The sequence below is a fragment of the Copadichromis virginalis genome, linkage group LG2 (genome assembly GCF_057382275.1).
Source record: "Copadichromis virginalis isolate Kocher_CV1m ecotype Utaka linkage group LG2, C_Virginalis_male_GT1.1, whole genome shotgun sequence".
In the NCBI taxonomy this organism is placed as follows: domain Eukaryota; kingdom Metazoa; phylum Chordata; class Actinopteri; order Cichliformes; family Cichlidae; genus Copadichromis; species Copadichromis virginalis.
Genome location: NC_140619.1, coordinates 14,739,728 through 14,765,584, shown reverse-complemented (window position 1 = coordinate 14,765,584; position 25,857 = coordinate 14,739,728). Strand labels below are relative to the sequence as shown.

The 25,857-nt window shown below is 44.5% G+C and overlaps 1 protein-coding gene across 1 annotated transcript; it reads right to left on the bottom strand.

Moving 5' to 3' along the window:
• Window positions 1–312: 312 nt before the first annotated feature.
• Window positions 313–25,265, bottom strand: pde6a (phosphodiesterase 6A, cGMP-specific, rod, alpha). Its single transcript, XM_085471917.1, has 23 exons — window positions 24,937–25,265; window positions 24,536–24,677; window positions 19,923–20,075; window positions 17,148–17,237; window positions 16,867–17,007; window positions 16,143–16,217; window positions 15,702–15,766; window positions 14,767–14,833; window positions 12,877–12,924; window positions 11,956–12,105; window positions 11,391–11,534; window positions 10,863–10,928; window positions 10,542–10,688; window positions 8,780–8,887; window positions 8,283–8,392; window positions 6,532–6,619; window positions 6,209–6,309; window positions 5,391–5,498; window positions 5,221–5,284; window positions 3,547–3,621; window positions 1,452–1,535; window positions 1,110–1,278; window positions 313–1,032 (listed from the first exon to the last, which is right to left on the bottom strand). Exons 1-23 carry the CDS (start codon window positions 25,263–25,265, stop codon window positions 989–991), a joined length of 2,568 nt encoding a protein of 855 aa, XP_085328043.1. The 3' UTR covers window positions 313–988.
• Between the last annotated feature and the right edge of the window lie 592 nt (window positions 25,266–25,857).

Genomic DNA, 25,857 nt, shown 5'->3' with positions numbered 1-25,857 from the left:
TGGCTTCAAACTGATGTATAAAAGCAGCAGGATGTTGGATTTTGTGGCGGACGTATGTTAGTCAGATGCTTGTTAGATCACAATCCTTTAAGCTTGAAACGATGTAAAACATTTCCACTGATTCTCCTGGAAATGAAAAGAAAGTGTGCTCGAGGCCCAAGAAAGAAACTAGTGAGCAGGCAGACATCCGACAGATACTTTCTAGTACAAAGTCATCTACACACACACCCTGAAACACACACACATGCACACACACGCTGACACAGCTGTCATTCAGTAGGGAAATAGTCAGAAATCTTTACTAATGTCTGCAAACAAGCTGTTTCTCTTTTCTTCATTACAAAGTGAGCGTCGTTGGTGTGTGTGTGTGTGTGTGTGTGTGTGTGTGTGTGTGTTGTGTGTGTGTGTGTGTGTGTGTGTGTGAGCAGTCAGTGTGCAGACACAGAAGTGATGCATGTTACATCCTGAACATGAATGCGACACAGGTGAGTGAGGGACGACTGAAAGGCTCCCATCACTGGGTCAGCTACAGGAAATGATGCAAAGAAAAGGCAGCAGCTTCTATTTTACAGCCTTCTAACGAATCACAGAGTTCTTATTGTGACTCTCTGACAGTGTGCACATGACCCGGGACACATTGTCAAAGCAAAATAATACAGAAATGGTTTCTGACATTTGATTCACAGGCTGGAAATATTGTTGTCACAGTCTTCAAGAGTATCCTGCGATGTTGGGCTCAGCTTAAGGGCCTTGCACTGTGATCCTGCACTAAACTGGCGGTAAATGTAAAAAACTGTGATTCCCACAAACAAATGAATGCAACAGGAAGCACAGAAGAGCGAATGAGACACATTTACAGCAGACCAAGGACATTTATGAAGCGACAGCTGCAGGAAACAAGTGTCCAAAGCAGGAAACGACCTCCCAGCGAAGTGGGTTCCTCAGGTGCGGCATGTCGAGCCAGCCCGGCAGGGTACCGCGAGCAGCTCTAGCTGAGAATGCACGTCTTTGACTGAGACTGGGCCGCACTCGCTGCAGCAGGAAGGAAAGGAGAGAAGTTCAGTGTTCAGTCAGAGTTTGGAAAGCTGTGACGCCTGACCGCCTCCTACCTTGTCTGGCTGCCGCAGCTTTCTCAGCCTCCTCCTCCTTGGCTTTCTTAGCCGCCTCGATGGCAGCGACCTTGGCATCGTGCTCCTCCTTCAGGGCGTTCCACTCCTTCCTGTTGTTCATCAGCCGGTCCAGCATTGGGGTGATCTCCACGTGGAAGCGACTGAACTCCTGGGACGACACAAATCAGACACATCAGCGTTGCTCAATCCAAACCGCTAACGCTGCTTAAATGACACAGAGAGCCAGAGCAGCTCATGGGCCATATGCCGCTGCTCCACGCTTGCAGATGTTTATCTGGGTGGAAGCAGCAGCTGTGGGTGTCTGAGTGGGTGAGCTCTCACCTTGTACACAAAGGCGCAGACAAAGTCGATGAAGCCACACTGCAGCTTTGGAAGTTCCTCCGCTTTGTTCCTGTCCATCATGGGCTGAAGGAGAGAGAGAGAGAGAGAGACAGCTGATGGCCTCATCATCACTGTGGCCTCACACACCTGTGAGACTCCTACAGTGTCCAGCTCTGCTTCTGCAAATGACGTTTATCCACCTGCTGAACTCTCAGCGGTCAGCTCCTCACGTTTTCCTCCTTAATGACTGCCGAGTTACTGCACAGTCCTCAAACCATGTACAAAGCCCTGACTGTGGGCTGAAATGGAGACCAAGGTCTTGGATGCTTAGTATTTAAAAATACATTTAACCCTTTAAGACCTACCATAGAACCAAGTCCGCCAGAGCTTATATTATATTTTTGGGAGCATTTCAAGTTGCTATACATCAATACAACCATTATAGCCCAAACTTTAATAATATGTCTGCATTAGGTGCATAGTAATTACATAAATTGCAAAAAAGTGCAATAAACTACAAAAAAATTGAAAATCGTTTTTGTTTTTTTAACATATATTTCTAGTTAGAGAAATTTAAGAGGCTCATCCCTCAAAACTGTAAATACAAAAAAGTTGCACAAACTAGTTTCCCACCACAGGAAATTTATTTTGAGTGTCTTCATAGTTTTATTTTTGAAATACACCAATTTTTATACACTGCAGGAAAAACGAAAATAAATATTATAGTGCAAATTTGCAAAATAACAGCATATGCATCAAAATAAACTATTTCCAGCAGTGAAATATGAGTCCTAAGCATCCCAGAAACGACACAGAAAGTCATAAACTCAAACATAACTTTTTAAAACACAAGTATAGGCTCATAAGGCCCCGATCGTAAAGAAACTACATTTCCGCAAAATGACGTCACTTCCGGTTTCGGGCAGGTCATGCGGTCATGTGATAGTTCGCGCTGATGGACGTAGGAAGTGTTACAAACAGCTGATCGGATCGGCGAAGCGTGTTTCTGGAATATCATGTTTTTGTTGCTGCAAGTGATTTTTATACAGTTTTTGCAAAGCTATATGTGGAAGGAAACTGTGACCTAGGACAAGCTGATGGCATAAGATGTAAGTACAACTCGTCCGGTTTCATATGCAAAAAAAATTATTGCGCTAGCTTACGTGGTTGCAGAGCTACCGGGATTTAAAAATAGTTACGCAAAATGGAGCGTGCCCGCTCCGATCGGCTGTAAAGGGTTAATAAAGGGCTAATTATACAAACATGAAATGATGTAAGCTTCTTTCAAACAGGCATCACCTTTAAAACAGAAGCTGCTACATTCAAACGTCATCTTTCGGGGAAATGCTGAGGCGAGCCCTGAAAAGGTCACGATGGCTGCTGGAAAAGCCTCTGCAGAGTCCTGTCAGACCACAGTGAGTCACATGACCTCTGTGGCACAGGAAGCTCTCCCAGCTGACACTGCTTAAGATTAACTCAGAGCACCGCCAGGTAAGCGTGGAGGGCGGTGCTTCAGGTGTCTGAAGGGCACGAGAGAGCAAGGCAGGGAAGAACAGGAAGGTCGGAAAGGATTTGGTCAGACACAGTCACGGCTCTCTCTGTATCAGCGCTCCACACGATGGCTCAGCACCGCCTGCTCAGCAGCGCCACAGGGATGCCAGTCTGTCCTTTCATATTTGCTCCCCATCACTAATGAAACCCCGTGGATTCGGTCCACCAAGTCCTCCCCAACTCCAACTTCAGAATAAACACATGGAAATAACTGAGTGGAAATGTGTTTGGAACGTTTCACTGTTCCTCCAAATGAGTCTTATTTTAAACTCCAGAAGAATCGAGTGAAGGTGGGGTGGTCCCATGCCCTGATGTGAGAGGAGATCCAATCCCTCCACTGGAGCCTTCAGGCACCATGTTTGCCGTACATTTGAGGAACCGCGTACCTTCTTTCCTTTTATTCTAAATATTATTTTTTCTCACATTTCTGACAGGGAACAACAAAAACCCAACAGCTGTTTCTGTCTGTGACTGTGTCCATGTCTGTGGGCTGTGGTTAGTTTAGAGTGAGGACAGCAGAAGCTGCAAACATCTGAGCTCTTACGATAGGCTGCTGCTCGAGGACCGTCCTCTCCAAGTCTCCCTGCTCCCAGAACTCTGCAGCGACAGACAGTGCCACCTGGAGGAGGAACCACACAGGTCGGGTCAGAGCTGCTGCTTTGAAGGAGAACACACACACACACACACACACACACACACACACACACACACACATGCTGGGACTGGAGGAAGGACAGCTGCTGCAGTTTACCACGGAGCTGATAGGAGGAAACATTTGATGGAGCAGGAAATGATCCTTTGTGTTTCACATCGGCCGCTAAATCTGAATCAGACTGCTACAGTGTCAGGCTGTGTCTCAGAGAGATGGAGGAGCGCTGATGAATAATATGGAAATTTTGTATTCAGCAGCGAGTTAGTCATCGAGCCAGTTTTGGGGAACAATTGTGGCAAAGCGAGCAAAGCCTGTAGACACAATCTGTGTGCGTGGGAAGCAGAGCGGAGTGAAACGTGGGAATTATCAGCCATAAAAATGTCAGCAGAATTTCACAGAGAATCAAGAAGCTATTGTCTGTGAAACATCTGAGCGAGAAGGCGTCCATCACTATCTATCTGCACCGGATTATCTGTTTAAATCACAAAGCAGGCTAAGAGAGTAACCAGGGTTAAATTACAGCGGGGTATCGAGCGTCTGCATGCCTCTGCTCACGATCGTCACGGATGTTTCCGTATGACAGCTGCTCAGCTCTGAGGGTAGATTCAGGTGATGAAGGAGCATCAGAATACACTGGGAACATCCTCAGTGCCAGCTCTCACTGTGTCCGTTACAGGATTTTTAAATAGCAGAAGGCTCTCAGGATCAGCGGGATGTTCCCCTCTAAAGGTCAGACGCTTGGTAAAAAGGGACACACCAGAGAGTGTCTGCTGATCCCGAGACCTCTGAGATCTGGACCCTGATTCTGATACGATCGGTTCGGTCTGCTGCACAGAACATGAACACCGCCCACGAGCACGTTTCGCAACACGAGCTGCATTAAGAATGTGACAGAAGAATCGAACCTGTTCTGAGCAGACGCCACATGGGCCTTTACCCAGAATGCACTTCTACTGCTCCTCCAAGTCACAGACATCAAACTGCTGCAGTTCATTCAGACCCCATCACTGATGCTCACAGAAACCAAGTTTAGTCTTTAGACTGTGCAGTACTTAGAAAGTTTGGCCCCGCCCCCTGCACGTCCACCTGAGCAGGAACGTTTCAATTAAAGTGTGTTTGTTTGGATTAGCTGATCTAAATAATTAATACACCTCATCCATGCAGTAAATCACCTGGAGGAGAGCCTGACAGCGTAAACACTACTCCACCTGCCACCTCAGAGGTGTTCGGCGAATCCTGGGGGGTCCCGGCTGGGAGCCACCGTCCCAGAAACTAAATGCATTATTAGTCCTGCTTTCTGTCAGTTCGTGCTGATATTACATACTTTACAGAAATGCTGAGCCTGCCAGGCGTGCCAAGCGAGCGAGAAGCAGCAGGTTGCTTTTGATGCACGAGGCCGTCAGGAACCGACGCCGAACGCTGCCTGGAAAAATGGCAGCAGTGACAAAACGTCTCTCTGCATCTACTTCATCATGGCTCGCCTCTCGCAGAGTGTGTGTGAGTGTGTGTCGAGTTACAGCAGAGGGCCCGTTTTACAACCAGAACTGAGACACTAGGGGGGCCTACCTTACTCTGGATCTCCCATGGTTTGGCGATGGCGGACAGGTCACAGGCTGTCATCATCATCGCCCTGCAAGCATAGCACGTGGATGGGTCAGAGCTGCGCGTCTGGGTCTCCTTGCTTGCCTGAGAGTGAGTGTGTGTGTGTGTGCGTGTGTGTGTGCGCTTCTGCATACATGACGATCTCTTTGCGCGTAGTCTCCAGCATCATGTATTTGGTCCAGTCATTCCAGTTCTCGTAGGTCTTGGACTGGTCTACAATCTTCTGGAACATGGTCCTCTTCCTGCACAGAGACAGACATTCCAATCAGCTCACAGGAACCATTCCGCTGTTACTGTAGTTATTCCAAAGCCTGGAGAAAGTGAATTAAGTCATTCTGTGGTCCCCTGCTGAATGTGGAAGTTTGCTCACTAACAAAGAAATAATCAGTCTCTAATTTTTATGGTAGTTTCATTTTAAATGAGAGCGACAGGGCATCAACCAAAAACCCAGAAAAGTCATTATATAAACTGATTTTCATAAGAATTTGGTCCAAGCAATTCTGGCTCCCACAGACAGGCTCTGTACCCGTGTCACATGCACTACATGATTATAATCAATCAGTTGAGTACTCCTGATCTCAGCTCATTGTGTGAACAAAGCACAGCTGAAAGCTGAAGCCAAGCTCCATGCAGGATCTCGCTTCATGGGGTGAGGATCATGAGAAAGGAGGTGGGTGGAGCTAGTTAATGATCTGAAGGCAGGCGGTTCCACAGGTATGTCTGAGATCTGCAGGGAACATCATAGAAGGCTTGGTGCTGATCAGATGAAGCCAAAATTTAGCTCCTTGGCATCAACTCAACCCACTGTGGTTGGAGGAAGAGACTTCATAAACATTAGAGACTGTTTGAATTCAGCAGGGATCAGGTAACTATCCCCCTGCTGTAGGTCAGGTTACTGAAGCCTTCACATTCCAAAGGTAACGTTGTGGAATGATGCTGCTAGCGTACTGACTTGAAGTACAGAGCCAGATCAGTGGCGATGATGGCGATGTCCATAAGGTGGATGACGAGGTCGTGCTGACGGCGGTTCAGATTCTGATAAATGTTCAGCGCCTGAAGCAGAAGAAAAAAAAAAGACACTTCAAACAACAAGAAAGGATCCAAAGGTTGAGGTTCCTGCACCTGAGACTCAAAGAGCTCAAAGACGCCTCCTCTGATGAAGCAGAGGTAACGCTCAAACATCTCAGCCCCACTGCTGAAGATGTGATGGCAATCAAATCATCACTGCACACAAACAAAGCTTCACATCTTCATATTTAACGTGTGTGTATATACCTCATCTCTCAGCAAAGTCTTCCCAAACTCCAGATGGTGTCTTTCCAAGATGGAGGAGCCGTGAAGCTTCGCCAGAGGATTACCAGACCTGCACACAAAAACACACACACACGCACAATGGGAGGCTAGACTGTGATAAATCATGCATGTTGAGCCCAGGGTGGGCCTGGCTGCCTGTGTCCACTGCTAATGGTGGCTTTCATTAGCTCATCCATCAGCGGGAGGAGCAGAGCAGCTGGAGGCGTAGCTCGTCAATATCGACTCATTGATATTCTCTGTGTGTGACGTTGACTTCACTTAAAGAGCTGAGGTCAGCTCGGCAGCTCACGGGACAAGCGACTGTCGCTCGGAGTCGATAAACGCTCCTCAGAGTAAACAAAGGTCTGATTTCCAGAAAGTTTCAAAGAACGTGACTGATGCTCTTCAGCAAATCAGGACATGCCGCTCACAAAGGTGACACCTGCTCACTATTCAGGGTTCCCACTGCTGCCCCTGCACTTTGGCATCCTTACATGAGCAATGTGCAAGTACAGAGGGTCGCAGCAGTCTCACCTGCTCACCAAGACACAGATAAGTTGTAGCCACATGTATCAGCGTGGTGTTTGTTCTTAAACAGGCAAACTTTGATTTAGCTGTAAGTTTATATGTGCAGTGTTTTTCAATGTTAGGGTCTGCGTGTGACACCAGCCTTCAAAAACCTGTGGAACAGCTTCAGAAGAATGTTCCTCACTGTGAATCATCTACAGAACATCATACCATCCACATACTCAACAGCTGGAGGAATCTCTGTGCGCAGGCTGATAAGGATAGATCAGGAACACTTCCAGCATCTATGAGTGGCTTGGCTACAGCTCAGTCATGGAGGGAAGACGGCACGTGTGACTACGATGGAGAAATGTGCTCCTTTAAAACTGATCTCAGGTCAGACCCAAACACGGATCCGCATGAAGAGGAACGGGAGCTTCCGGCTCGTTATCTGCAGTTTTCAGGCTCGCAGACCATCACAGACTCATGAACTGTCCAACTTTTACAGACACGTCACTACCTCCAAATCTTTCTGTTAAAAGGGAGTTTTTCCTTCCCACTGTCGCCAAAGTGCTTGCTCATTGGAGGTCATATGATTGTTGGGTTTTTCTCTGTATGTATTATTGTAGGGTCTACCTTACAATATAAAGCGCCTTGATCTGGCGCTGTATAAATAAAACTGAACTGAATCAAATTCATAATGATGTCGTCATGTTTTTCTTATAGTGTTTGATTTGAACATTTGATTGTTTTCTACGTCACAGCATCCTGACTTTTTGTAATTGTGGTTGTAGTTTTCTTTTAGTGGCTTATGTTTCATTAAGATTTGTTAATAAATGCCATATTTTCTGCACATGCTCCTGTCAGGAGATCTGCTTCTTAAACCAAACAGTAAAAGCTGCCTTCGTGCAGGGCCTCGAGTAGAAATCAGTGTTTGATTTGATCAAATCGAGCCAACAGACTGTACAGAAAATATGGATGTAATTTTAAGCCCAAAACATTGTTTCTTTGTAATGACCAGCAGAGGGAGACTCCTCTGTGAGAAAATAAGGCTCCTGATTGGCTGCTCTCTGAGCTCAGGAAACAGTCTCAGATGTTTTTAAGTCTTCTTTAATATAACGTGATTTTTTTCTGCAAATGACGGAAAACAAGCTAAATGCTCCACTGGTGACTACACCCATCTCATATATGCAGCATGCCAAACACCCCCACCCCTGCCTTCTTACTTCATCTGGTAGAGGTTGTTGGTTCCTCTGTGGTCGATATCGTGACAGAAGCCAGCGGTTACCATGGCCATGCACTCCAGGTCTGTGTAGTAACGCTTCAGATCACCTGTCTGAGAGTGTCAGCCACACAGAGCAGATGTTTATTCATGGAGTCGGCGTGCAGGTGTGCACTTGCACACAGACACACACACACAGATATGTACACACAGGGATTAACACTGATCCACACCCAGAATCATTGCATGTGTCTGCGCTATATGAATATAAACTATGACTCTGAGTGGTTTTCTTAATAACGACCCCTTCAGGCACACTCCATTATATCTGCCACAAACACACAACCTTGACTGAGAGAATGAAGAAGAAGAAGAACAGGGTGAGCAGAGGGGTGGGGCTGAGGGATACTGAGTGTGTGTGTGTGTGTGTGTGTGTGCGTGTGTGTGTGTGTGTGTGTGTGTGTGTGTGTGTGTGTGTGTGTGTGTGTGTGTGAGAGAGACCATCAGCAGGGTGAACATTGTCTGTCCAACGTTGAATCCGTGCCTCCAGTTGTGGTAGGTGATCTTCCTGTAGCCTTTACTCAGGGAGTACATGAATCTCACCAGGACCTGCAGAGGAAGCACAGCATGAGGTCCAGAGGTATTAATGACAATCCTTACATTTGAAATGATGCTAGTTTATCTAGTAGTCAGTCACTTTTAACCAATAAAAAGTGTAAGTGTGTGCATGGAAATGTCTGTTCTTAAACAGATCATGCTAAACTTAAAGCCCCTGAATTGACGTGCTGTGTGAACATTAGCCATCCAATTTTTCGTCATCTCTTATAATTTGATATCCCAAAACGCTCCTGTGGCGAGTATTGTGGTGATGACTTTAAACCATGTGCACGTCCAGCTGTTGCTGAGACAGAGTTCACATCACGTCTGTGGTCATGAAATCCTTTGAAGGACATTACAGACCACCAGTTGGATCCCCTGCAGTTTGCCTAACAGGTCGGTGGATGATGCAGTGAACATGGGACTTTATTACATCCTGCAACATCTCGACCGCCCGGGAACTTATGCCAGGGTCCTGTTTGTGGACTTTAGTTCGGCTTTTAATACCATTGTGCCTGAACTTCTCTCCTCCAAACCCTCCCAGCTCAGCGTGTCACCAGCTACCTGTCAGTGGATCACCAGCTTCCTGACAGACAGGAAGCAGCAAGTGAGGTTGGGGGAGATCACCTCTGAAACTCGGTCCCTCAGTATTGGTGCCCCTCAAAGATCTGTCCTCTCACCACTATTGTTCTCTCTCTATACTAATGACTGCACCTCCAAGAACTCGGCCGGTAAACTCCTAAAGTTTGCAGATGACACCACCATCATTGGCCTCATTCAGGATGGTGATGAGTCTGCATACCGGCAGGAAGTTAGCAGCTGGTACTCTGGTGCAGTCAGCACAATCTGGAGCTGAACAAGCTTAAGACTGTAGAGATGACAGTGGACTTCAGGAGACATCCCTCAACACTGCTCCCCCTCACCATGTCAGACAGCCCGGTGTTGACTGTGAAGATCTTCAAGTTCCTGGGTACCACCACCTCCCAGGACTTGAAGTGGGAGACCAACATCTCCTCCATCCTCAAAAAGACCCAGCAGAGGATGTACTTGTTGACACAACTGGGGAAGTACAGTCTTCCACAGGAGCTGCTGATCTAGTTCTACACTGCAGTCACTAAGTCTGTCCTGTGCTCCTCCATCACAGTCTGGTATTGTGCAGCCACTAAACAGGACAGGAGCAGACTGCAGCGGACTGTACGGGCAGTAGAAAAGATCACTGGCGCCCCCCTGCCCTCCATCCAGGACCTGCACCTCTCAAGAACCAGGAAACGGGCAGGGAAAATCATCACAGACCCCTCACACCCTGGACACAGACTTTTTGACCTGCTGCCCTCTGGCAGACGGTATAGAAGCCTGCAGACCAGGATGGGGCTTGCCAGCATGACCTCAGAGCTAACAGCTGTAACTGCACTGTGTTGAGAGCAGGTGACTGCTGTTTCATCACAACCAGCGCTCTGTTTCCTTTGTGCAGGTGTACGTAGACCCCTCCACCGATTGATGGAGGTCAGCTGCAAACTTTTCTCTTCCCTAAATGACACTTTACCGTATTCTTAGTTATATGTAACCACTAACATGATTATTGTGTTACAAGTAACATTGAAACCATCATAGCTGCTGCTGCTCCCGTGTGCATCGCACTTAAAGCCATGGATGGGGGCACACGGACCTCTCTGGGAATGTGAAACTTGTCCACCACTTTGAGTTCGTAGTACATCTTGACGCCACACTTCACCAGGTCCAGTTCGCTGTGTTCAAAGTCACAGAAGTGAAACTCGAAGATCTCGGCTTTCTTGGAGTTCGGCAGCACCTCGGACTGTCGAGGAAAACAAGAACAATGCATCAGATCAATGTGGGAATATTTTATTTGGTCATGACCCGGAGCTCCGCGTGGATTAGGAATAATAAAAATCATCAGAACAAACAGCTCCCTTCTCATCCTGCCCTGTTTTTCTTTTTGTGTGCTGATGGGAGCGTTTGGCATTTTTACCAGGATCTCCTGAAGCTCCTCCTCCTCGCACTCGTCCGGTTCCTTCCCCCACCTCTCTCTGGTGTTCTGCGGACAAACACACATCGTCAACAGTCACCTTGGATAAAATGGTTTGGCATCCATCAACTGACACCTGATCTGAGGTCAGAGCAAGTTGTCTCTCTGACAAATCACCTCATAGAAAACCTGACAGCTTATTCCAGTTTACAGATGATGCTCAGCTCCTGCTCCTGTCATCCACATCCACCAACAAAGCTTCAGAGAGACAGCTTTTAGCACGAATACTCAAACAATAAAAGACAGACATAAAAGAGAGCGCTTCATCTCCATCTGATTAGAATCACATTTATCCAAAACAATGCTGTAATTCAACGACTCTTCAAGTCTTCCACTAAAGATGTTCACTTACTGAAAGTTTCATTAATCAGAGCCAAAGAGATTAGTTTTAGAGGCCATCCTCATCTCTGAGGTGCTCCTGCCTGAAACAGGAGGAACAAAACTTGAGTGGGGAGACACAGACTCACTCACCAGGACGTTTTGGATTTCATCTTTGCGACACTTGACGTGGTAGAGCACCATGTCCTGGTAGATGTCCTTCCTGTTCTCCAGTTTGTTCATCTTATCGTAGGTGTCGGTGTTGAGCACCGACCAGCCCAGGAACTGAGTCAGAGACTGGGAGAGAAAACACTGGAGCTTCATTCACCTCACAATCCGCGTACAATTAAACAGTATGTGTTATTGCGATATAGTCTAGTGGGTAAAGGTTTGTTGTGTGTCGTGTGTAGTCCTGTATATATCTGCAGCCTCAGTCAGCTTTAAATGTACAGCAGCCGGCACCACAGGGCGCTCCCTACTGTAGGGTACAGTTCATTTAGTGATAAAATCAGGGCAACAATATTAAGAGCAGAGGTTTGTTGATGAGCTGAGGGTGTTTTGTGAGGTGGCCACAGAGACATCAGTAAAAGCCTCCAGGCCTGATTATAAATAATGCAGACGCTCTGAATGGCCTGCAGTGTATTTATAGTAAACCAGTGACACACACACACACACACACACACACACACACACACACACACACACACACACAGTGTACCTCCATCAGGGTTTCATCCATCTCATCAAAAGGTTTCCCATCCTTCCTGTTATAGAACGTGGCCACACCCACAATCTCTTCCTTCTTGTTGACGATGGGCATGGACAGAACGTTCTTAATGGTCCAACCAGAGTCATCCAGCGGCTCCGTCTGAACATGAAAACACCCTGAGTTTAATTAGCGATGACAGGACGGCCTGCGTGCCCACTCTGAGCTGGTCTTATAAAGGAAAGAGTTATTTATTTTCTGTAATAATCTTTTTGTCCTACAGACCGTCTCAGAGTCAGGCGGTCTGCCTCCATCAGTCAGCAGACATCTGAGATGTTCAAATGACTGACTGCAGCTTTAAGCCAGTGTAACAGGCCCCACACTGTCAGCAGACCTGAAGCACGATCCGTGTGTGAGCTCGGACAACAGTACCCACCGCAGTAGAACGATTAGAATAAATGCACTCGGAGCTTAACAGCCCCCAGGAACATCATTTAAAGTAAGGAGAGCAGAGAATGTTGGAAATGTCACCGATTTATATGTTCATGATTAGTCTCTGGTGTACTGTTATAGTACAGGACAGACCACTGTAGTGCCAAGGCAATTTTTTTGCATACTTTATACCTACACGTCCTTCGAGCTGGCTCGCACAGTGCAATCAAATTCCAGCATCTTCTTCTACTGAACATCTGATTACAGATGACAAGCCAAAGCGGTCTCACTGAGCCCTCAAACAGGAAGCTAAAACTACTTTGTCCTTACTGAAAGACTTCAAACATCATTATGGTCATGTTGTAATCTAAGATAATACTGAGGATGATCACTTTAGTCTGGAGTCTGTGATAACTGACAGCAGGTCAGTCCTGAAGTCGTTCAGTAACATCTTTGTGTTTTATGAAGCATCCTTGGAATGAAAGATGGCGTACAGCTTACCTGAAAGCTGAAAAACTCGTCCTCAGCTGCGTTCATTATGTTACAAATCTGTGGGAAAAGGAAGTAAAAAGATGAGCACGTGAGGGGAAGAAGCTTCACATGTTAGCAAAAGACTTCTGAATCATCTGGAAGCTTCAGAAGCAGAAATATCGATGAGAATGAGGAGAAATGAGCAGAAGGTGGGATGAACGTGCTCTAGCTCTGTGGAAGAAAGAACCACATGTTCAAAATCATCACCGTCAAGCTCTCAGCTTTTTCTCTCAATCATGGAAACGTAACTCTGCATAGGAATAAAGTTTTCACCTTGTACATAAAGCAGAAGGGGAAATATGAAGCGGGAGAGATGATGTAGGCGTGACAGATGATGAGGAGCAAAGACGACGGGAGGACGGGACAGGAGGAGGACAGACGAGGAGGAGGATTAGACAGACGAGCGGCGGCAGCGGGCTCGGCGGTTTGGGAAACACTTGCCGTGATTAATTACAACGGTTGCAGAAATTACAATTATACATCACCGCAGTGTGTGGCTGAGCACTTTTCATTTCCACAGCGGCATGCACGCTGACAACTGTGTAATAACTCTGAAGGCACTCTGCTCATCGACCCACCCGCACACTGCAGCGAACATGAGTGGAAATCAGATTTTTAAAGGACAATGATCTAAAGTTTTCACTGTCTCCACATCAGTGGCAATGATTTAAGACTTTATTGTTTAAGGAGTTATTAACGTGGTTCTGACAAAGAACACAAAGTACAGTAAAATTACAAGATGGACGTAATGTTAACGACCAACATTAGAGACTTTAAAAAAAAATTTATTCAGTTCCATTCAGTCCCCTTGGGGTGCTTTATATGATAAAGAACCTACAATAATACAGAGAAAACCCAATAACCCATCATGACTCTGTATAAGCATTTGGCGACAGTGGGAAGGAAAAACTCCCCTTTAAAAGGAGGAAACCTCTGGCAGAACCAGGCTCCGAGGGGGACAGGAATAATAACTAATAAATAACAAATAAATGTCCTCACTCAGGAATGGCTAAAGACAGTCTGAGTTTGTGGGGAAGTGCAACTTTTCAAACACTGAATCTTTTCTTCAGCTCAAACAAGTTTTTACTGCCTTTAATTAAACCTTTAATGAACCGAGCTGGCACCGTTTGTACTCATCCGGCTCTCTAAACACTCATTCATTCTCACATTTGTGACCTCCAGGGTGTCCAAGCTCCAGCCGTCATCACGTGTCCACATGACCTGACAAACTGTCCCAACTCATCGTGAGGCACAAATGCAAAAGCCTCAAATTTAAATCTCAGTACAGTCCTTGCCTATACATGGTCCCCTCGAGGCCCTCTGGGAGCTGACATTTCTCACAAGAGACAAAGGAAGAAGGGCATGTTTGTTTCTTTAGACAGAAAAGCTGATCAGGAATATTTTATGCAGTAATATGACACAAACTTTAAACACAAGTATTGCCAAAAATATTTAGATGGTTCACTTCAGGCTCCAGATCATTAACCTGCGTTTTTTCTAATGACCAGCAGGGGGCAGCAATTCAGGCTGTAAAAAACAGTCTATGAGAAGCTAAACTTGCTGCACACTTGATTTACAGCTTTGCTGATCAGTGTATGGGCTCCATTCGTGTCTTAGTTAAGAAGATCTGATGCTTACTTTGTAAACGGGAGTAAAATAGACGTAAAGTAGAAAAGCTTTAGGGTTGAGATGACAGCAACCTCAGTTTCTCGGTCAGATCATCACTTCTGGTTTTAAAAGTATTAAAATGCTAACTTGGAGCTTCTGAATGAGTTCTCGTGGGGTAAGAACAGCAGAAACGTTGGAAATTGATTATCTTGTGACAGTTAATGTGAGCTCGTAGGAACAACAGATACTGACCAGCCCAGTTTCTGCTACATAGGTGGGTAAACCGCTGACCAGGGCCCAGTGATCTGCTGGAGGACCCCTGGAAATGAAGACATGCCACACAGAAGGTTAAAATGCCACAATCACCTTTAATAAAAGCGAACAAAGTGTACATTTCAGTGGTAATACTCAGTTTACTGTATCATTGTTAAGCAAATGTCATGTAAAATGAGCTCAGGTCAAATAACGTCTGTTCAGCCTTCGGTTTGCACTGTGGTGAAGTTACTGTGAGCTGCATTGTTTGCACAGCGGTTATTAATGTTTACAGAGCAGGGTGGGATCACGGAAATCACAGCCTTATATGGCTGAAGGGAAAATATATCAGTGGCGCTGTGAGGCTTGGCTGTGAGGCTTCGCAGAGCTCCCGAATCCGTTTTTTACCCTCAGGTAAAATCTTTATTTTTCTCCCACATAGAATGTTATTACTATTAAAATCAGCCTTCTCAAATGTATTCTTGCTTCATTTAATTTAGTGCGTTTAACTTCACTTGTTTTATATATTAACTTACTTGTATTGAGTCACCTGTGCTCTCTCAGAGGACTGCTGCTCATGCTAGTAAGGACAGACTCGCCAGGCTGTTCATGTTTATCATTATACTGTCGTCACTCTTCCACGTGTTGTGTTCAGATTGTGATTCCTGTGGATGTGTTTTTTAGGACTCCAAGTATTCACGTTTGAATTAAGCCACTCTTCCTTCCTTCCTTCCATGAGAGCAGTGCAAGGGTCACAATCACGTGACCCCTGCACTGCTCTCATACACAACCATATCATCTATGTTAAGAGATCGCTGCAGCCGTGCTCAGATTTCCTTCCTTGCAGACACATAAGTGTGACCCGACGTAATGCTAGTGGTCAAATCTCTGCAGCGGCACTAATATCTGCTAATGTCACATCTGCTGAGACTTACGGTATGACTTTGATGTCCTCTTTGCCATGGAGGATGTAGTCAATCACTTTGTAGAAGATGATTTCCTTGAGAGGTCAAATAAGATCACAGTTAGTTTGCTGAAACTCTCTGCACAGACTCAGTGTGAAATCAGGTGTAAACTCCACACACAGATAGAAAAAAACCAACAACACTTTAAAGCCCACTGTGTGTGAATTCTGATAAACTAGAGACAGATAGGGGAAAAAGATTAGAGGAGAAAGACTTTGATAGGGCTGGAAGCATTATTTCACTCAGCGTGTGTCACAGAAATGAGCTTCTGATTGGCCTGCTGATGGAGATACAAGAAGCTGGCACGTTTTAACCTGCTGGAGGTGCTACAGTCACTGTGATTGGAAGCACTGAGTAACAGATGAATGCCACATGGACTTGGATCTCAGAGTTTGGTCAGGACCTCCTCACCCTGCCATCAGGAGTTTTGGGTCCATCATAAGGAGGAACCTCTCCCATCAAAACAGGCCACAAGTCAAAGAACTCCTGCACACATAACAGAGACACAGAGAGAAAAAGGCATATTTAGAGGAGAGAAACATTAACGTTATTTAATGTTATTCTGGGAAGATGTGGTGCTTTTGTTCAGTCTTCAGAACATGCCCAATTTCACAGATCACAGCGCAGCTTCTACTGCTGTTTGTTATTAAGTGTGTTATTCATGAAATCCAGTATTGTAAGCAGACGGCCATCTGTACAGACACACAACATGTGTTTGTTCTCTGAGAGCAGGTGCTGGGAATCAACTGGCAGCTGCTTGTAATTAGGTGACAGCCACAGCCAGTATTTATGGCACCATGTTAGTTATTACAAATACATGGAGAAGCTAAGAAGATACTTTAAATATACTTTTGTCAGCAGAAGAAAAAAATCAAGCAGATCAGATAAAGAAAGCCCAAGGAGTCTGAAAATATGCATTCCCAAAAGATGAAGATAAAAAACACAATGGATTCCATAAAAACAAAGACTGGATGGACGCAGCATAGAAACAGGGATGATACTCTTAAACATGTTGGTTCAGCAGGTCCTGGTCCTGAACCCAGACCATTCACATTACAAATAGCAGGATGCTGGACAGCTTGCTAAAGATTTCTGGCTCCTCTGTGACTCTGGCTGTGAGTGTGTTGTTGCCTACCTTGGTCTTGGTCATGTCCAGCAAACCCACAGAGTAGCGGTCACAGTTGAGGAAAGCTCGGACTGTGTACAAGGCTTTGTGGAACTGCCTCTCGATGTCTGTCATCTCCTCAAACACCTTGCTGGCTGACCACAGCAACACCTGGACAGCAAAATCAAACAGAAACCTGAACCAAGGACAACCACGCACTCATCTCTGCTGCTTCTCTTCCTTCTAATGTCTGGTGCTTTTTTTTGTTCATCACCACTAAAGAAAGTGGCTTTGCATAGATCTATCCTTACCTGTCCTCTCCTGGTCTCACAGTTGTGTAGGTAGCTCAGGTGGAAAACTCTCAGTGCCAGGTTAGCAAAGTTCAGATATTTGTTCAGGGTCTGGGAGAGAGTAGAACATGAGTGGTGAGGATTTTGAACTGCACGCTCTTACATTTCTTATTACACCAGCAATCCTAAAAAAACCCTCTCCTCCAGCTGATCATCTCAAGGAATTAATTTGCAGACTTGGAGCTTGTGTCCATGTTTTAATGAAGAGCTATAATAATCCTAACCCAGAACACACAGTTCTGATGAGTTGCTGTCAAGAAACTTGCAGAAACGCCTCATTTTTATCTTCAAATGCAATGTTTAAACGGTCCCTGTTAGTTATGACAAAAAGATGCCTCATTATGTCTCTCCTGACATTCATCATGTTTGGAGCAGCAAAAAACCCCCAAAATTAAGCAAAAATCGACTTAAGAATAAAAAAAATCACAAAGACTGCACCAAAGAGTAAAACAGTGAAATGTGCATTATTAAGTCTCTCTGTTAGTAAATGGTTTTGTAATTGATCAACAAACGGATTTACTGTGCCTTACAGAAACCTGGTTACAGCAGGATGATTGTTAGTTTAAATGAATCAACACCCCTGAGTAATAGTAACTATCAGAATCCTCGAAGGTCGAGGAGGAGGAGTGGCAGCAATCTTTCACTCCAGCTTATCAATCAACCAAAGACCCAGACAGACTTTTAATTAATTTGAAAGCCTGATGCTTAGCCTCATACACACTAGCTGCAAAATTCAAAAAACATTTTTACTTGTTGTTGTTTCTGTTTCTAATTTCTACTTCTTTGACTTTTTATCTTAATGAAGTGCATGCAAACCTTCGGTCCAACTTGGTCACCTTACAGATCTTACAGCTCTTCATGATGCAAAATTAGTCCTGAATGCTAACAAAACCAAAGTAATGTTGTTTTCCCATAAGTGAAGCTCCGAACATCAACTCAGGAAAGTGATACCATAGAGCTTGTTGACTCAAACAAATGTCTTTGTATTTGATAAGGATCTCAAATTACATACTTGATAAAAAACCTCAAATTTACTTTACAGTTTTTTTATAGATTAAAATCGTGTTTCTCTATTGCAACTTGCGTTAAGCTTGTTTTTATCGCTGTTGGATTAAGCGATGCTGTCCATCGATTTGCCTGTCCCATTACCTTAGCTCAATTAGACCCCATTACCGTGCTGCCCTAAGATATAGAACAGGCTCACACTTCATGACTCATCACTGCACTTTGTATAGCCTTGCTGGATTTACTTCACTCAATAGTTGAATAATGAAGCATTGGTATATTTTTATATACACAGTCATTCTAAGAAAATTGCCATCATATATCTACACCAAGTTCATTGCCCTCCAGAACACCTACAATCTCAGAGCCAGGAGCTGGCTGCGGTTTAAAGTAGAACTTGTGAGCACAGAGCCAGGAATGTCAAGTCTGTCTTATTTCGGCATGTGGTCTTGGAATTATCTGCAGCTCAGGATGAGGTTGGAATTTCTTGTCCCTTTATCTAGTTTTAAACAAAAAACTGACAGAGGTCCTAGTCACCAACTGTACCTGTAAAATTTAAATGGCTTGAATTTGGAACTGTTTTAAATGTTGTAATGAATTTGATATATTTTACTGCTTCATATTTAGTGGTCAATGTGATCATTTCATACATTGTTGCAGTTGTATATAAACTGGCTTGTTTTGCACTTTACACACTGCTGCTTCTTACTTAGTCATACACCACCACAAAAACAGCCACCTCATGAGCTTTCTGTCACTTTATTATTCAGTTACACACAGTTTTTCAGTCTGTTGATGGTTTTCTGATAAATCTGCTGTGTCACAGTTAAACTACATGACGTATTGTTCACATCGGTGGCACCACAAGAACGCGATTAGATCCGAGTGGAGCGTGGTTTGGGGTTAGGGGGACGCAGCTGGCTCAACAGCCACCGTGAATTGTTCCTGGTGTGTTTGAATGTCTGTGTGATCCAGAGTTTTGAATTTTCTAATTAGTTTTTATTTTTATTTCATTTTGACTCTTGACTCTAAACTGTTTTACTTCAGTTTAGAGTCAAGAGTCAATGTTCTTGTGTCAGTTTAGTCTTTATCTGTCAGAGGCAGGGTTTATGAAAATCAGTGCTGCTGTTACAATAAAAACACTTTTTGAAAACAGCAACTCTCTGTCTCGTACCAAAACTGAGCATATTAACTCTATATGCTTATTTTCATTCTTTTTAGTTTTAGTGAACTATAATAAGTTTGGTCTCGAATGCTGCAGCTGACCATGCTTCTCTGATTGAGCCAATGGACAGTGAGGAGGACACATCATCAAAAGCAGGTGGAGTATGTCCATCCAACAATAACCATACCTGATGGAGTCAGGACCTCTGGAGTTCATGTGAGTCAAAGTTTCATGTTTTTCTGGTCACATCTGTAACATCTGTAACTTCGACTCCTTGTGTTTGTGATTGGTCTTAAATGAAGATCATTTTATTGGGGATTATTCTGGAGGTACGCTCGATAGTGTTCTTTATCAGTTCTGTCTGGTTTCCTCCACATTAACACTCAGTCTAGTCCTGCTGCCAGGTTTTCTTTTAGTCCGGGTCTATCTGGCTCCAGGTCTGAGAAACTGACCCTACATGTTACTTGTTAAGACAAAAGGGGATGCAGCTACCTAAATATCACTGACAGAATGAGACAAAGCGGAAGAAGAAAGTCTGCTGAGGGACAGGCGCTGTTACAGGTTACCTCTTCATCCTTGGCAGTGAAGCACGGGCCATCCAGCTTGTTAACAGCCATCATGACAGCCACCATGTCTTTACCGTTCATGATCGGGACGGCGAGGACATTCTTCGTCACGTACTCGGTCAGCTCATCCACAAAGCTGCTGAAGTGTGTGCTCTAGGAGGAGAGAGAAGAGGCAGAGTGGATATTTCACTGTATCTAATTATCATTGCTTTCTCGCTGCACTTTTCAAAACTCCCAGAGCTGCTTTGATGAACGCTCTGATGATATCCATAAATGCTGTAAGTGAAGCCTCTCCGTTATCCTCAGATGCCACGCGCTCTCAGCTGCGCTCCATCTATGCTTCATCTATGCTTCCTCCTGAGCAGCAGGGGTCATCAATTGTTCCTCTGGGGGTGTAACACAGGAAAAGCAGCTCATTAGCTGCCAAGCTAATCATATGATTGTTGGGTTTTTCTCTGTATCTATGAAGCGCCTTGAGGTGACTTTTGTTGTGATTTGGCGCTATATAAATAAACTTGAATTGAATTGAATTGAAGAAGGAACAAAGACCTGCACAGGGACCCATTTGGCTATGACGAGGTCTCTGTCTTTTTCTGGATGTTACCTGAGTGAGGCAGGAAAGGGATCAGAGCGCATGCAATTGTTTAAGAGGAAATATAGAGAAAGTTTGATACTTGTCTGCTTTCTGCTGAAAATACACTTGAAATCCACCCATCTATCTTCTAGAACAGGGGTGGTCAACTCCCGTCCTCGAGGGCCGGTGTCCTGCAGGTTTTAGATCTCACCCTGGGTCAGCACACCTGAATCAAACAATTAGTTCATCTGGAGAACTTCAAGACATGCTGAGGAGGTCATTTAGCCATTTAAATCAGCTGACATGTCTAAAATCTGCAGGACCCTAGAGGCCTGGAGTTGCCCACCCCTGCTCTCGACCAACCAAGTGCAGTAGGATATAAAATCAGGTGTGACAGTTAAAACTGAATAGATGCTGAAGCTGAAAACCATGTGAAACCCTTCTTCTCCCCTAAAAACACAGCGTGGAGTTTTCTTATCCAAACACTTCCACCGCAAACTGAAACGTCTTCAGGTGCATTCGCTGTTTAGATTCTAAAAGAAGGGCACAGAAACCCTGCTGTGGCTGATCCTGGATCAGCTGCTTCATCTGCTGCCTGACAAACAAACCCACTGCACAGATAGGGCACTTTGCCAGCTTGTTATTAGGTGACCTTTGACCCTCTTAAGCTCGCAGAGCTCATCACCCTGCACATGGATCATTTACCCATTTTTAGATGGAGACACAGTATTGTTTATGCAGCTCTTACGCGGTTGCTCTTCCAGTTTGGCTCTTCATCCCAGAGCACACACACCTGTAAGTACAGCTCTGCAGGTGTGATAAAAGGTGTGCAATAGTGCTGAGTCTGTGGAAGCAGCGGCCTGTGTGACCTCTGCGACTAATCTGGGATTGCTATTATTCAGGACAGATTAACCTGTTTATGTGGAGCCTGTCCACCTCCCTCACACACACTGATAAATAACAGGGTACCACTCTGAATATAATTGCATTATTCTCGGTCTCACTTTGAAGGAAGAAGAAGATGAATCGAGAGTCTTGCCTGATTGGCTGATCTGCAGTTAACTGGGTCAGGATGGAACCAGTGAGCACAAAGGCAGCAATGCCAGTCCCTGCATTTCATACAGAGCCACCCCGTGCGCATTAACATCACAAAGCCAACCTGTTATCTGGAAACACTCGTCGGTCGTTGGCTGGGGGGAGAAACTGAGGCTCTGATTGTTCCTGTCAAACTGTCACGTGTTTGTGTGAAGCTGAACACCGTTTCACAATGAAGAGCCAACAGGCTGCTGGGAGCACAACTGCTGCAAATAAACCGGGCACAATGAGCTTGAGCCCACTTTGTTCCTCCGTCAGCAGCACGGCCTTCTGAGGTCAGTGAAAGGATGCGGTGGAAGTGATACAGAGGAGCGCCTGTGTAATGTGGGCCGCTGCCCTACGTGGCGTGAATGTCTCAAAAAGAGCTGCCAGAGGCGGCTCCTGCAGGCGGACCTGCAGGAGCATGATGCAGACACGAGAAAATGCTGGCCAGCTATTTTTAAATGTCAGAGGTATTGGCTGTAATGAGATTGAGAGGAATTAGCAGCATAAACCGCATGGAGTCATGTCACCCTCTGGTGGACACACCGAAGCCGAACGGCTCTGATAGAAAATGAAACAGGTCATAAAAGCATCAGAAACACAGATGATTGCAAACATTCAGGGAACCTCGAGGCTCCTGTCTGTTAGTGATGTGTCGGTTGCGAACAAAATGGCTCTTAGAGCCGGATCTTTGACGTGAATGACGGGAGCCGGCTCCTTATTGCGAGCTGTGGGTTTTTTTTTTCTTTCTCTCACCCTCTCTCTCACACTTTTTTCCGCACAAGGTTCACATGCGGATGAGGGGGGAGGGGCGGAAGTTACACTCTCAGTAGCACAGGAGCGGGGGGGGAAGAGAGAAAGAGACCTTTCTAATGTCACATTAGAAAGGTATCCGGTTGTTCAGTCTGACATCAGTAGCCGTGTCTGGGTCTAAACTCCGCTGCAGGTCCATATATCAAACGATCACTATGGCATTACTGAGAGTTGAAAAACTGTCTAAAGTCTTTCATCTTTAATAAAATGATCAGCGTTCTGCTCTACCAGGTGTAACAATTGAGTTTAGCATCCAGGCATCCATGAAAACGGAATTTATGACATTTAACGGAGTTAGAAGTTAGCAGGAAGTTAGCTCGCTAGCTTCTATCTAAATACAATATAGCATGTCCTGACTGCGGGATTTTGGAAACAAATTCAAACATACAGCTCTGTTATCACTTCCAGCATAAATGAAGACAGAAAACTAAACAGCAGTGACGTTTGTAGGGTTACTGAAGTTGGGCTAGCTGGTATATAATGATGTCCTACGTTACCGCTAGCGACACAGCTATGTTAGCATAATATGAACAAGCTAACTTTTTTTCCACTCGATAAAAGTTAACGTGAGTGTTCTCGGTGGTCAGGAACAAATGTAATCGCATGGCAGGATGCTGTAAAAGGACAAAACTTCAGCCAGGAGAACAACTGAGATAATCCATCCACAATACGAGGTTAGTCATTCATATACTGCTGCATGGGCTGGGCTGTAGTTACACCCTAAGGTTTTAAAAACTGAGCTTAAATAAATGATTAGCGGTAATAAAAGCCGAGGGAGGTCAACAGTGATCGCTGACTGTTTTAGGAGCTTTTTGAGATCAAATATAAGAAAATACAAAACATTAAACATGTTAACACAAAAGCCATATTAAACGCAGACTACTTTAGACCCGGAAGTAGGATTCGTCGCGTCATCACTGAACAACCGGATAGTAATCAGCCACAACTATTTGCGGATGATAAAGGATTCAGAAAGTTTATTCATGCAGGTCCATATGACAGAGAATATGCATCTTCTTTTTGTTTTCATATTTTAATTTATATTTAATTGTGTTGTGGTTTGCAGTGTTTTGTGTTGTTTCACTTTAAATTTGTTAAAGGAAAAAGCTGAAAATTTAAATATTTAAAAATTGAAATGTGAATAGTTGGTTTTTGTATTATATGATTTATTTATTACATTTTATATGGAGTGAAAATATAAAAGTATATTTACGGTGGCCCCTACAGACAAAAGACAAAAACTCCAAAACATGTAAAAACTCAGAAGCACGTAAAACCTCAAAACACGTACAAAACACAACAGAAGTGTTCCAGGATGTTAGGCGCAGTGTTGAGCTTTTGTTACCTAGTGGCTACACAAGCCAGCAAGTACCAACAACCGGATTTGGTGTGTGGTAGTAACAGGCAAATGAACATTTTTTTAAATTATTTGAATATATATGAGTGCTTGTGTATAAATACACAAACAATACACATATGCTTTCAATTATGTAATTTAAGTGATCTAGGTAGCTCTGTTTTGGAAGTTCAGTTCATGCTAGAAATGTGTTTTGGAGTTTGTACGTGTTTTGTCTCTAGGGGCCACCGTAAATATTTATATATAAACATATAATAAACTTTATTTATAAAGCACACTTAAAAAAAAAATATATATATAAATAAAACCACTTTTTTTTACATTAGTAATTCCTTTTGTGCATAATTTTATATTATTGTTAATAATAAATTAATTACAGCAACAAAACAACCTGAAGAGCCGGTTCGGAGCTGAAAGAGCCGGCTCTTTTTAGTGAGCCGAACCGAAAGAGCCGGTACTCTAAAAAGAGCCGGAAATCGCATCACTACTGTCTGTGCTACTGACTGTCCACGCTGTAGTTTGCTGCTAAATTAACTGCTATTACTACAAATAACTGGAGTCATAACTGCATTAATTCCCTCTGTTTAAACCAGTCGTGAGTTCTTTTACATGCTTTCATAAAGTGAACGTGTATCTGAGAGGATTTCCTCTTAGCTAAACAGCCACATGCTGCTTTTAGGCTCTAGATGTTTTTGGGGACTTTACTTCATATGTGATGGCACAAAGATGAAGGTTTCCAATCGACCAATCAATCCCCCATAAAGAGTACTTTGGGGGGGGGGGGGTTATTACCTGTGACACATCAGAAATGTTGACCATCTTCTTGCTGGTGGCCACGTGGCCCACGATGCCCATATCCAGCGGGTACACGATTTCACTGTCGGGTTGCACGAGGCACTCGTCAAAAATGGCGTCTTTATGAACGTTGAACAACCTGAAGGTAAATATGGAGACAGAAACGTGACCCAGGGTGACCAGGCCCTCTCTGACCTCACTAAGTGCTGGAAAGAAGGAAATCCCAGTGTGCTCCGTCACTGGTTCCTGAGGAGGAAGCTTGACCTCCGAGATAATAAACATGTCCAAGCTTCATGCTTACATTTAAAATCTTTCAATTGCCCCAGGGGGACAAATAAAGCTATCAGCATCGCTGCTACCTGCACTGCTTTCAGACACTGAAGTGGGTCTGCAATCACCTGGTGGCGAGCTCAGCGACGCCGTTCCTCTGCCGGTACATAAAGAGACTCATGCGATCCACCCGCAGCATGAAGCTGAGGTGCTTCATCAGCCTGAAAACGGACTTCTCCATGTTCAGGTTATCCTGGATGTCACGCACCAGATCGATGAGGATCTCGCTCTCATCCACCATCGTCAGCTCATGAAACGTGCTAATGTTTACTGCCGTCTTGCGGTTGGGATCCAGCAAGTCCGAGATGATCTTAGGCCGGAAGTTCATGTCAAAGTACTGCTTGGCAAACTGCGGGTTGGCATCGAGGAACTGCTCTGCTGCTGCTGCATCCACCATGATTACTGCTGACAGGGGGCAAAGCTGATTGGAGGAGTGCTTCTACGAAAGACAACAAGTAGCAGATGAGTTTAATACTGAGAGAAATATAATTTCGTGCAACAGAAGAAGAAGAGAAACTGGATTTGTTTCTGGGCTGAAGCCAAAACAATGAGCTAAAAGATGCTGAAGGGCCTTTGGCTTTTCTCAGCATTTTACTCTCAGATATGACAAGAATACAGAATGTGGTGTGAAAAGCTGGCATCACCATCCTTGCTCTGCACATACTTTTATCAATCAAACCATAAAATAACATAACAATGTAAAAACAGTTAGCAAGAATAAGGCGGCTGTACCTGTGAAAGTCCTCCTGCTGTCTCCGGCTAATCCGTCTGTGCTGCAGATGTCTGAGAGGAGAGAAAGGATTACAGGGATGGTTTTAAATGGTCATGTGTGGACATAAGCCTGTGTCCAATTACATCTTGGGGATTATATGCCTTCCAGTGTTCAACTTCTTTCTGTGTCTCAACAAAACTCTGCTAACACTCGCTGATCTTCTTCAGGACCAAGAAAATTAATATTTCTCCAGTTTTCCGTTTACTGGACGGTTTTT

Excerpts from the sequence above, each read along its gene's own strand:
- pde6a (XM_085471917.1), bottom strand. The coding sequence starts at position 25,265 with ATGGTGGATGCAGCAGCAGCAGAGCAGTTCCTCGATGCCAACCCGCAG. Across the intron at positions 3,622-5,220 it reads CATGGGAGATCCAGAGTAAG|GTGGCACTGTCTGTCGCTGC; the intron begins GTAGGCCCCCCT and ends TTCCTCCTCCAG. Across the intron at positions 1,279-1,451 it reads TCTGCGCCTTTGTGTACAAG|GAGTTCAGTCGCTTCCACGT; the intron begins GTGAGAGCTCAC and ends GTGTCGTCCCAG.